The sequence below is a fragment of the Branchiostoma lanceolatum genome, chromosome 9 (assembly GCF_035083965.1).
Source record: "Branchiostoma lanceolatum isolate klBraLanc5 chromosome 9, klBraLanc5.hap2, whole genome shotgun sequence".
Taxonomy (NCBI): domain Eukaryota; kingdom Metazoa; phylum Chordata; class Leptocardii; order Amphioxiformes; family Branchiostomatidae; genus Branchiostoma; species Branchiostoma lanceolatum.
In genome coordinates, this window is record NC_089730.1 from 5,748,282 (window position 1) to 5,761,527 (window position 13,246).

Below are 13,246 nucleotides of genomic sequence, written 5' to 3' on the forward strand. Positions count from 1 at the left end.
AAATAGCTGATATTTCTTCTGGTGACAAAATGGGATATTTCTTCTGGTGACCAAATGGGATAGATATCATTTTGCTAGCGAAATAAAGTGACAACGGATCTTTCTATCGCTATCCCATGTCAATGAAGTTAGTACCTTTTTTTCAAGACGGTAACTTTCTAAACTAAAAAGGGAACAACTATAGCCAACACTTTTGAACCCTTACTGCCGCCAAATAACTATCTTATGAATGAATGATTGGCTACGAATAAATAAATGAATGAAATTACGAAGACTTTCTACTTGGTCTGATCTTGTTTATTAGGGTGATTGGCACTTGAGTCAGTATACTGACAAGAGAATTCACAGTGGGGACACTATTTCATGGAACGGTGCAATATGGACTTTCCCAAATACACATCATATATAAGTCTCTGTACTGGGAATCTCACATATGTGTGATAAGTACACATGGGTCATCATAATCAAATTTCAATGATATATCAATATCTTCCTGGAGAAGTATAATTGCAACCTAAATATCCAGTATCCTTTTATATATATCATACTTAAACTAATTACTTTATTTGATTAATTTATTTTGAAATAATCTAGGTTTTCCGTAATTAATGTGTTTGTCTGGAACTAAACTGGGGCTTGTTTACTGTACTACTATAATCAGGTCCAGGTTCAGGTCTGGACCTAAACCTGAACCTGTGGTTCTGGACCAGAACTGGACCTGAATTATCTGTACAGGTACTCAGCCCTAATTGTTAACATTACCAAATAATTTCATAGATACATTATCAATAACGTTAATACTTTCAACTTTAAACTCATATACTTCAAACACTATGTTAGAGTCCATTCCAAGCCACCACAAGGGTTTTTAAATGATATTTGTAATTAGTTTGAATATTTTTGAATAAAAGAATATCTAGGTCACAATGATTCTAAATTTTTCAAAAGAATTCAATATAAAAATTTGAATTTATTTGAATCCAATACGTTGTTTTAGAAACATGTTGAAAGAGACTGCACAAAAATATCTTTATTTAGAATAATTTGCAAATATCTATGTGATTCTTCTAAATTTCGAAATATGCAGAAATACAGATAAGGCTTTCTAAATAGTGGTTTAGGGTAATTGCCTCCATAAAATTAGGTGCTAATCCAGCCCTATTGTCTACCTCTGTGTATTTTTAGATGTCACTGCTGGACACTGTTAGGTCCTTTGTGCAAGCCATCTATGCATGGTGCCCAAGCATAATTCGCAAAGATGTGTGAATTGCTTTCCTCACAGCCTACTGACCCATTTATAAAATGTTACAAATAATTGTAAAAAATGGTACAAAATGGTAGAATGCTGTAACCATTATCTAGAAACTATTAGAAATATCATATTCCACATCATTAATATTTCCAAAGTTTTACACAGCCGGGCAAATAATTATAAAGTTGAAATGACATTCACAATATTTCCAAAGTATGAAATCTCCTAGACAGATAATGACTAAGAATTATAAACAGTTGTAAGTTGTGACAATAACAACCCTTGCGGTGACTCGGAATGGACTCTCCATTTAGGTACTTATTTTCACAATAATATTCTTTCATCATCATGAACTTTTTTGTTTGGTTAACAAATAGTCTAATAGATAAAACAATTCATAATACTTCCAGCTTTAAATTCGAGATTACAGACACTATGTTACATGACTATTGTATACATTGAGGTAACAAGTTTCACAATAATAATCTTTTATCATCATGTACTTTTTTGTTTGGTTAACAGAACAAACAATGTCATTTTTTCAACATTAAGAATTACGAATAACAAATCCCTTCGATACATGTATTGTCAAAATTTCAGTGCTATAGATAGTGATTCTAAAAATCTGTCAGATTTTCAAACTGTCATATCCCACGAAATTGGTGAGCTACATGTACATGTAGGTGGGTGTCACTCACACATTATACCTCCTTGCTTACACTGACTAATGTTTGTATTACAAAAATCAAATCATGAGCTATGTGTATCTTTCCATTGTTTCAAAAATGTGCCTTAAAAATAACCAACATGGCATTTGGAGACCTTGCTAAGTGACCGGGGCCTCTCTAAGCATAGAGAAAAAATCCCAATGCTTAAAACAGAAGAGTGGCCTCATATCTTCTTCAAAGTAGTTTCCAGATGACTGCAACTATCAGTGCCAACACGATTAACAGTTTCAGGATCCCAGGTACCCCATTGGTCGTTTGCTCTGGAACCGGGCGTGTTTTAGTTGGGTACGTGATTCGGTCCCACTGCGTTTCGATCGCCTCCTTCGCGCCCTTCCAAGCGCCGGGTCCCATCAAACGGTACTGGTACGGCGTGCACGGGCCAGAGAAGACCGCGAGAGCGAGGCGGGGGTCTGACAGCAGCAGTTTCTTCATGTTGGGTTTGACTCCGATCTGCTCTGCAATTTCATCCATGATGGGGATGTAGTCCACTTGGATGGTGTGCCGCGGGGTGTTGTAGTAGCGCTTGGACATGTCCATCTTCTTCTGCCTGATGTTGTCGAACATCGCGTCTTGGGACGGGAGCTTGGTGGTCCCCTTGAAGACCTTTGTGGCCCAGCGGCACTGTATCTCGGAGATCGGCATGATCGCGCCAAGAGGCTGGATGAGACCAATGACGCTGAGCGTGGGGGGGTCCAGCTTGGGAGGGAAGACGTACTTGTAGAGGGTGACCTGGTTGTTTTCCACTTTCATCGCAGACTTGTCGACGAAGGGGAAGTCGAAACGGTAGCCGGTGGCGAAGATGACGATATCCACGTCATCTTCAGCAGTGTCGTTGTCGAAGACGACGCCGATCTTGGTGAAGCGTTTGATGTTAGGCTTGACAACGAGAGAGCCTGTGACGATGCGGTTGGGAAGATCGTCGTTTACCATCGGATGCTGTCCGAAGACGCCGTGCTCTGGTTGGAGGCCGTACAAGGCATGGTTGAAACGGTGGTTTAGCTCACTTCGAGCGATGACTCCTTTCACTGCTGAAGGCACCAAATTCAACATGCGCCTGTTTCCGATGATGTCGACTGGTAGGCCGCCGCGTGAAATGCGGTTAATGACCCATGTCCCCCTCCTGGTACTGAGATACACCTGTAAAAACAAATGCCATAAATCTTGCAGGTTACACAGACTCTATGTAATGGACACAGTGGATATCTCTTGAGGCTGAGAATAGGAGGTGTAGGTTTGGGGCCCCTAGCACCTTTTTTTGAACTGCAGGAGCAGGTTTTGCATTGGACCGAGGGTTATGCGGAATACACTGTTTTGTATTTCATTTATGTCATACTCAGCCAAATTTCAATGCAAAATGCCCAATTAGAAGTTGAGAGAGTTTTGTGTCCTCTAACAACAAAAATTGTAAGAACACCGATTCCAATGTCCAAATCCGGTAATCAAGTTTTCGACAGTAGTGCAACCAGCGCACACAAAGCGAGTTTGAATTGTTTGAATCAAACTAGGGAGGCTTGGGCTGCACTGTAAAGTGCGGACTGGTCGGAACACCTGTACTAAAGGTTATCATGGCCCGGTTATAATATAAACACTTTTATGTCATACCTAAGATGCGAAAAGGTTTGATATGGGTGTTCTGCATAGTGTGATAATTCACAGTATTACACTGGGTTCTACTTTTATCACACAGGCTTACATGGAATATTTAGAATGCACGCTGGTTGCGCCGATGTCAAAAATTCGAATACCGGATTCAGAGGTTGGAATCAATGTTGTTACAATTTTTTTGTTCGAGAACACAGAACTCTCTCAACTTCTGGTGCATTTCGCATTGAAATGTGTGTTTTTTTGCTCAATCACGGCCCTCCTGTGGGTCACATCAAAACAACCCGTGGTCGGCCGGTAACCCGAGCGATATGGCATATTGTATATATGTATATATGTATATATATGTTGTAATGTATATTTAAACACCTACATGTACATGAAAATTAAAGCATTCATTTTGAATTTCAACACAAAATATATTGATATGTCACCTGTTTTGCATGCCTGCTGAGTTCCACTGCGATGTCACCACCGGAGTTCCCAATTCCAATGATGACGACACGCTTGTTCTCAAACCCATGGTGGTCCTTGTAGTCATGGCTGGGCGTAGAGAGAAGGGGGTGTGAGAGCACCAAATGGAACGGCTGTTTAGTGATGCTGATTCCATTATAATGACTCAATGAAAACATTTCCAAATGTTAGTTGCAAGAATATTCATCAATCAGTGACTTAGAAAAGGTAACGAGATACGCACCTCCAAATTTTCGATGTCTATTGTACGTCTTGTTCACGGAGTGACCCAGTCTCGCAAGAACACAAGACTAGGCCGAGACTTGTGAAGATCGTCCTGCCTCCCCCGCCTCACGTGAACAAGACATCCAGTAGACGTCGAAAATTTGAAGGTGCGTATCTTGTTACCTTTTCTAGTAAAGTCACTGATCGATGACTATTCTTGTAACTGTTATTATACGTGACTGATGAACCTCTTCAACGATTTCCAAATGTACTGTCATAAGTAATGGTTGGGCCACTAGAACATAATTCTGTGGTTGACATCCTCTGCAGACTATAAATCTGACTCGCAAGTTAAAGACAAAATCAGATTATCATATCATATAAGAACGAGATGCATAAATCTCAACATTAAGACATGGCAAATTTTGTAACAAGAATTGAACTTTCAACTTGCAATCTCTGCTAACTCATTCCCAACCAAAGTGACTACTACCAGAACGTATGCCAACCACCCCAAACCTTTCAAAATTGTAGGGGACCTTCCCAGTGTGAGTGGATCAAATAAATCTGCTTACGCCGCTTGTACTCATTCAGTACAAACCTGGTGTGTTACGCCAAGATATCACTGGGCAGTATCATGAACAAAGTTCTTTAAGACCGTATTCAAAGGAGAATTTCTGAGGCCATTGTCTAATAGTAATATCTGGCCTCGAAGCTGTTTCTCACATACAAAACATTGCCTCCTTGTCTCTTCTACAGATGCCTATAATTTCAGGGCTCGAAATTCATTTTTTGGAATAGGTGCACTGGTGCACCGAACTTAAGAAAGTTGGTGCACGTGCACAGGAAGAATTTTGGGAGCACAACATAAAATATTCAGAATGTAGGAGAATTTCATTCAGCAAAACATATTTAAAAGCTCTACCGACTTTCCAAGGAACTTCAATCTAGAATTCTACCGCTAACTTCAAAAGTTTAAAGCAAGTAATGCATCAAACAAAGTACAACAAAGGTTACAACAAATGTGTATTGCTTTTTTTGATACTTGAATTTCAAGCATTATTCTGTATACTAGTGTGCAATAGTACCGGTTACCCTATAGCATACAAAAATATCTAGGTGCACTAGTGCTGGTGCACCCACAGTCAAATTAGGTGCACAGATCCAATTTTTGGTGCACAAAGGTGCACATGCACCCAGTAATTCGAGCCCTGCTATATGTATTATTAAGCTACCTGTGCATGGTCTTCCCCTGGAAGTCGTCGATCCCTTCAAAGCTGTCCCTGGGGTAGTGTGGGTACGCATGGTGCCCTGCACACACCATCACGGCATCGTACACTTCTGTTGTGGTCTCTTTCTTCTCCTGTAAGATATTGGGTTAAATCATGGTTACATTATTGATTAATTTATGATTAACATTAGTTGTTCACAATACAGATATCACATTCTAGATACAGGCATGCACTTGGAAGTAAACACATTATCTGATGCACAGAGGAAATTTACATTAATAGTCAATATGGCAAAACAAGTGCTTTTGAAAAAAAGCTGCCATTGCGGCGGCACAGTTTGTTATGATGGCATTTGGGTTTGGTAAACCTTTTTTGGTGTAAAGTAATAAAGGATGATCCTAAAAAAAGATGCAAAAATAAGACTTCTTTTCTCAGCAGGACTAATCAACAATACTATATATATATATATATATATATATATATATATATATATATATATATATATATATACATCAGAATAAAATGGATGTTTAAAAAGAAAAAAAATTACTTTTCAGGACTTCCAACGTTCTCCTTGCAAATCGAGTGTTGCTGACTTCACTACTAGTAAATGTGGACTCACTGTTAGACTGCTTATTCACAACGATCCTAAAAATGTGCAAAAATAAGACTTCTTAACATTACTGTGCAAGGCTAATCAACGAATGTTTAGAAAGAAAAAAAAAGAGGGAAAAAATCCAAGTTCTCGAACCTCTTACCAAGCTCTTACATAGCTTGTAAGTGAATGGCATTGTCGACTTCACTAAACGCTCTGTTAGACCACTGATTCAAGTTACTGTATTTTCAACCCACCTCACTGTTACATCACACGATTTACATTCGCTACAATGATAATCGCAAAACACTGCAATGTAAATGATACATGTTCATAATTACTGTACATCATTTGCTAGATAGATAGCAAGCTAAGGTTGTCTTCCTCAATAGATACTTTTGTAACACAATAATTTTTGTTGTTGTTGTCCTTGTTTAACGTCTATTATCTTATATTACAGGGTTTCTAGGTATGTGTAGTGACCAACACCGAAGTGCTGTCCCGCGCCGGCCTCCCCACCATGTTCACCCTGCTCAGGCAGCGCAGACTCCGCTGGCTAGGCCACATCCGTCGCATGGAGGATGGCCGAATTCCCAAAGACCTTCTCTACGGAGAACTGATCTCAGTGAGGAAAGAGACGTACTTGGAGGCCACAGCTGCGTTTCAAAGATGTCTGCAAGAGGGACTTGAAGGCTCTAGATATTGATACTGGGAGGACCTTGCAAGTGACTGTTCCAGGTGGAGATGCACACTGTCCAGACAGCTCAAATCAGGAGAAGCCAGACTGATGCACAGCGCAGATCCGCAGAAAAGATCTAGAGCTTCGCAAAAGAACTGAGTCAGCTTACAGATGTGATTTTTGTGGCAGAGACTGCCATTCTCGTATAGGGCTGTTTAGCCATAGTCGATCCTGTATGGCTGTTGTGAATTAGGATTTTACCATAGTCAATACTGACCGACGGAGGCCATATATATGTACAAAACTACAATGTAATTTGTACACGCTGGTCATTCATAACAATGAACATACCTCATCTGTGTAGGTGACATCCCACTGTCCTGTCTCTGCGAAGTCTTCTCTGGGTTTTACATGGTCTATGTGGTGGCGAAACCTGTAAGAACAATATCATTGAAATCTTTATAGGTGAAATGAAATGTGACCCACATCCCTGAAGGGACCTCGGGTATAATAATCTTGGGCTGTTCATGCGGTGTTCTCGCCACAGCACACATTTTGTAGCCAAGCACAATTGAGGTGAAGCATATGCTTCTAAGTGCTAGTGCAATGCGGCTTCGCCATGGCTCACATTTTTGGCCAAGCACACCGGGTCACCCCTACTCTTCTCAATAAGTGTGTTGGGTTCTTTTACGTGCAGAGGTTTGACGCTTGAGGCTTATGCCCGAAGCTCCCTCATTCATGTGGCCGCCGGCTTTACGTCACCATCCAAAATGTCAAATGCACTCCCTTACAACATGTCGACCCCTAGGATTGAACTCGGGCCCCAGGATCCACGGAATTTGATCTAGATGGCGAAGCAGCGGGGTTGCATTACCGCTTGTGCCACGAGGGTATAAACTGTATATTGTAATTCATCTGTTTTGCATTGAGAGTTCATACATCATATATTTTGGTGACAGCTTGTTGGTGGGCAGGTCTATGCATATGGGATCATTTGATGTATCTATTAATCGAATTAACAATGAAATCACCAAGCTACCAAACAGATTCTAGGGTCAAACTCTGACATTGATTGATGCCCTCCTGCGAATTGCACCAGTACTACATATCAAGCAGTGTCAAAAAGATAATTTTTTTTCAACACTTGGTCGTGCACAAAGAGCCTTTTTGTTCAGTGACTTACAATGTACCAACCTGATGAAACTAATCATGGATACTTTACTTTTCAAGGGTCAGAGCAGTGGTGTGGAGCTAAACCCGAGTTTAGGTTTAGGTTCGGACTCGAGTCCAGGGGTTTAGGTTCAGGTCCGGACTTGAAAGTCGTGTTACATGTAAAATTGCATATTGGCAGATATTTTACATGTATGTAATTTGAAAACTATGTAAACGGAATTATATACAGTCAGTAATTAACACAAAAGTTCAGTTATAAACACAAAAACAGCAATGTTTTCATATTTTTCTAGCGCAAATTTCACGATTTAAGGAAGGTTTAAGATAGTTTAAAACAAAAAGGAGTGTATGAGTGAGAGAACTTTTTTTCAAGTCCGGACTTGTTTCCAGACGTTTAGGTTTTTTTGGACTTGGACCTACTGTAAACGTTTTACAAGTCCGGAACCAGTCTGGCCGGACCGATCCGCACCACTAGTCAGAGCCTGTACATCAGGAATTAACTAACATTATATTGTACGTAGCAGTGAACCAGCGGGAAAGCTTCTGCTTTGGAACCCGGACGCAAACAGAAGGATTGGTCTACCAATCACAACTCTCAAGAAACTCATAGAAACTGAAACTAATTTGGAAGGACAGGAATTCCTTTCTGCAATGAATGACAAGGAGTTCTGGAGAACAAACTTCACTTGCTGCACCTCGTAAGAGGAGGACCAATGATGATGATGATGATGATGACAAGGAAAGCATATCATTATTAAGCTGCACATACTAGCTATAGTAGGTCAGCCTTCAATTTTGTGAGTACAGATTGTAGTAAGAAAAAAATAAATGAACAAAAGAGTTGATGGTGATGTAATGCTCTTATGAGGTCATTCCGGTCATTTATCATTACAGAAACTTCAGGGCCACAAATTCCAGTCCACCATACTTGGCTGGCAGAAAAAAAAACAGTCAATACTATCTTGAGTTCAAGGATCCCGTACCTTCGGCAAATAGTGATAATCATCTTCGCCAAGAAGGTTCAAATAATGTTTTTGGTGCTATTTGTCTACATGCGTATATGTGTATCTACACAGGGCAGGTACCAGTACTGTGTACCGGTATAAAACCGGTATTTCTTCCTGGACCGGTCCAAAAAAAACGGTCCGGAAAAAAAAAATGGTGGACCGGTTGTTGGACCGATTAGAATAAATGTCATACACATGAGAAACATGGCTTTACAGAACACTAAAAATTGGACTCTGATCATGAGTATCTGTTTAGCAAAAACCGACATGGGGAAAACAATGTAAACAGGGTACCATTGCCGTCTGACTACGTCGTTGTCTTGCGGATGTGTGGTCGAATACGTAGTGGTGACGGGACTCACAGAGACCTGTACTTGTGCCTGGTCTCAAAATATGATATAGTTCTAACGTACTGTACTACAATTAGTCAGATCCAGGTTCAGGTCCGGACCTGGACCTGACCCTCTGGACCTGGACCGTACCTGGACCTGATGAATTTTCTGTACCGGTACCCACCCCTAGTATATATCTACCTCTTTGTGGACAGCATGGCATATATATATATATATCATAGCCCAACCCACCTCTAAAATCATATCAGTGCCTTACAAATTCAAGGTGTGCATTTTGTTCTTTCATTTTTTAGAAATTCTAGCAACCCATAGTTGGTCACAGAGAAAAACGTGATGCTCCAAATTCCAATGTCAATTACTTTTGCATGTGTACCTCAATGACTTTGGACCAGATGTCTTTTTGATTACTATAAGACATCTAGATGTTGGGGATTCAATTATCAATACCCTCCCTTTCACACAAGAATAACAGAGCACATTGGGCGTACATGTAAATCCAATTCTATGTGGTTAGAGTTGCAAATCCACAGGTGGGTGGGGAAGACATGTATGTTTCTCTGACCAGGTGGCACAGAAGCCTCGTGGTTAGGGTTGTTGCCTCAGAACCTGTAGGGATTGAGTTTGAACCCCATTGTTGGGCCCTTGGGAAAGGCACTTTGCACCAATTTCCTCACTGGACTCGGTGAAAACAAGGAGGTTATATAGACTATATACTAGTAGTCTATATAACCTCCTTGGTGAAAATGAGTACCTAGCTTCGGTTAGGGACGTCCCGCTGATAAGACGTTAGATGGAGGTCCCGTGTTCAAGGAAGAGTCACACCTCAAGCACATCAAAGAACCCACCATACTTATCAAAAAGCTTTAGATTAGGGGTCTGATCAAATCTGTCAGGATACTGTCATTCACCAAATAACCTCCTTGCATTCACTTTATCTTCACTGTAGGAAAATTTAACGGTGGAAGGAAAATGGACATTTTCACTAAACTTTAACTTCACGGTGGCGGCAAGTGATTTACAGAACAATAACAACAGGTTTTTTTCACAGTGATGATAAGTTCACGGTACAGAGGTGAATGTAAAAACCGTGAAAATAAAGTTACCGTGAAAGAAACAAGAATTACAGTACTTTTCAATGCAAATTTAATACAAACATGGTGTGTTACGTAATGAGACAGTTTACCGGGTATGCAGTACAAACGATAGACCAAACTTTTTGCTGGAATAGCATTAGAGAGTTCAGAGGTCAGGGGTCGTAGGCACATCCAAACTATTTGACCTGCCACCCAAATATTCCCTTTTATCAGTGAAAAGCTCACAAAGCAGACAGACGATAAAACAGAGGCAACATTTAAGACAGAAAAACACATCAATATGTCATATAAAGTACGTAACCAGACTGGACTGAATTTTTCGGCGTCTGGACTGCACCGCTCTTTCCATCAACCCTTACCTGATATGTTTCAGAAGTCCGAAGTTGTCCGCGTACAGCCGAAAGTACTTGATGACCCAGGAGTGATGCATGAAGTTGGGGTACTCCTTGGGGATGGGGAAGTCGCTGTAACACATCATCTCCTTACTGGTGTTGATGACCGTGGAGCGGTAGACACTGGCAAAGCCGGGCAGGGCTTCTTCCTTGAAGTTCCAGAGTCCGCCGATGTCGGTTCCCTTCTCGAAGCAGACGGGCTGCAGCCCCTCGTCCAGGCAGCACTTGATGGCGGCCAGCCCGCTCGCACCCGAACCGATCACCGCTACTTTCTTCGCCATCTTTCCTTGGGAGATTTAGTTGCAGAAGTACGACGTTGTCTTACAGAAATTCTAGACGCGAGACTCGCTAAAAGGTGGTAAAAAGGACCGTTGTCATTTCATTACCTAACCGCACGATCATCACGGAGGACTTTGTAAGGTGAAAGGTCAACGTACGTAAGGGCATTTAAGTCAGCTGACTAGTCTCCAAGCAGATGTTACAAGGGTCCTTTTGGTTTTGCGAGTTTTTTTTCTAGATCTAACTAGATCTTTCTAGGGGGAGGTAAGGGAAAGAGAAAAATACACACCACTAGAAAGACTTACAAAATACCTAAAAACATCAGGATTCTTTGATATATATCTAACTAGAGTTCCACGACCTCATACCTTCGCCAAACGACGTTAACCTTTCATCATCACTACTTTACATACGAATTACCCCGGTGAGGCAAACTCGATAAAAACATTTACAACTGACGTATTATACATGTTTCTCCTTTATTACACAAGTTCCTGATTTGCATAAATCGTATTAGATGACAATCTTCTCCATGCACACAAATAACAAAAGCTGTCCAAAAGTATGAAAGTCTTTTAAAGGAGGCTTTTCTAGCATATTTGGCATCCGGTATTAGTTTTACGCGGTTGGAGTTTAATTAATTGGCCAACCACGGGATTATACTCTTACTCGTAAAACCACCGCCGGTTGCAAACGATTTACCCAGGCGGCTTAAAGCTCCGTTTGCCCCGAACAAACCTTGTTCTTTGCCGAAGCCTGATTTCAGCACATTTGAAACTGTTGCCGGACTCGATCAAGCTCATTTTGGCATGCCGTCTTTGGGGCGGTATCATATGATGTATGATATGATTTGGGGCACCGTAGCAGTATTTCTAGGTGAGGCCACAGCAAGTAAATTTTATGGATGACATCTTAGCTCTACAGATTCCAAATCTATTGCGCGCGAGCGAAAAAAAACACAAGATATCCACATTTTTCACACTGCACTGTGCCCTCTTGTAACTTGGTGACGAGGAGCAATCTTATTACAGCTTGCATACACAATAATTTTGCAACGCATTTGTACCGATTTTTCACTATTGCTACATGTGCAAATGCCTTTTTCACGGCATCTAGAACGTTTTTGCAATGGAACTGACAGACGTTTGAAACATATTGCCCCGTTTTAGGTATATTGACCATTGCCAAAGGGTTGAAAATACTTGTTTTTTTATTCAAAAATTAGGCAAAAATCAATGCGCGCGCTGATGTCATCCATATAATTTACTTGCTGTGGCCTGATGTAATATTACAAAACGACACCCCCATCTTGAAGGTATGGTACTGATTCTGGGCTCGAATCTGGGGTGCCCTGACTTGTCCTGTTGACGTTGTGCCCTTGGGAAAGGCATTTTACACGTTATTCCTCATTTCACTCAGGTGAAAATTAGTACCTAGCTTCGACTAGGGACGTCCCTCGGGTAGGACGTTAAATGGAGGTCCCATGTATGATGAGATCCACACCTCACGCACGTAAAAGAACCCACCACACGTATCGAAAAAAAGTAGGGGTTCTTCCTGATGTGAGTGGATCAAATAAATCTGTCCGGATATGCAGCATGTATTTTTTTGTACAAACCTGGTGTATTAGACCATTAAAAGACAGTTTACCAGGTATGCAATGCAAGAAAACCCCACCGCGATTAGCCTATCATCAGGGTGCAAACCATCCAACGCGGAGTGATATCAAATTTGACCTATATCATGGCAAGTGGTGCATGGGGTAACTAGTCCACTATACCGAAGGGACATGTCTTGCTTATCAATAGATTTGGGGAAAAGCTTCACAATTTTAAAAGTATGAAAAAAATACCAAAGGTCTTAAAGTTACTAGAATATTCTTCAATCAGTGACATATTTTAAAGGTAACAAACACGTACCTCCAAATTTCTTATTATATATGTATTTATATATATAAATATGAACATTGTGGCTCTATTTCAGAACTTCAGCATAAAAGGGGCCAGGCTTTCCGTGTTGCGATTAACTCTCAGCACTGTTTGGTTCGGTTTTTATCATGAAGAGAAAGTAAGTGTTTTGTTGTGAACCTGGTGGTAAAATCTTGTTTAAAGATTAGGAATCTAGTCCTAATATGATGATATATTGTGATCTCCAAGCAGATCTACACCGGTGCCCAAACCGT

At 40.8% G+C, this 13,246-nt stretch overlaps 1 protein-coding gene across 1 annotated transcript; it reads right to left on the reverse strand.

Annotated features, from left to right (window-relative positions):
* Positions 1-288: 288 nt before the first annotated feature.
* On the reverse strand, positions 289-11,204 carry LOC136441262 (flavin-containing monooxygenase 5-like). Its single transcript, XM_066437443.1, has 5 exons — positions 10,753-11,204; positions 7,118-7,199; positions 5,496-5,623; positions 4,017-4,125; positions 289-3,117 (listed from the first exon to the last, which is right to left on the reverse strand). Exons 1-5 carry the CDS (start codon positions 11,064-11,066, stop codon positions 2,155-2,157), a joined length of 1,596 nt encoding a protein of 531 aa, XP_066293540.1. The 5' UTR covers positions 11,067-11,204; the 3' UTR covers positions 289-2,154.
* Positions 11,205-13,246: the final 2,042 nt, after the last annotated feature.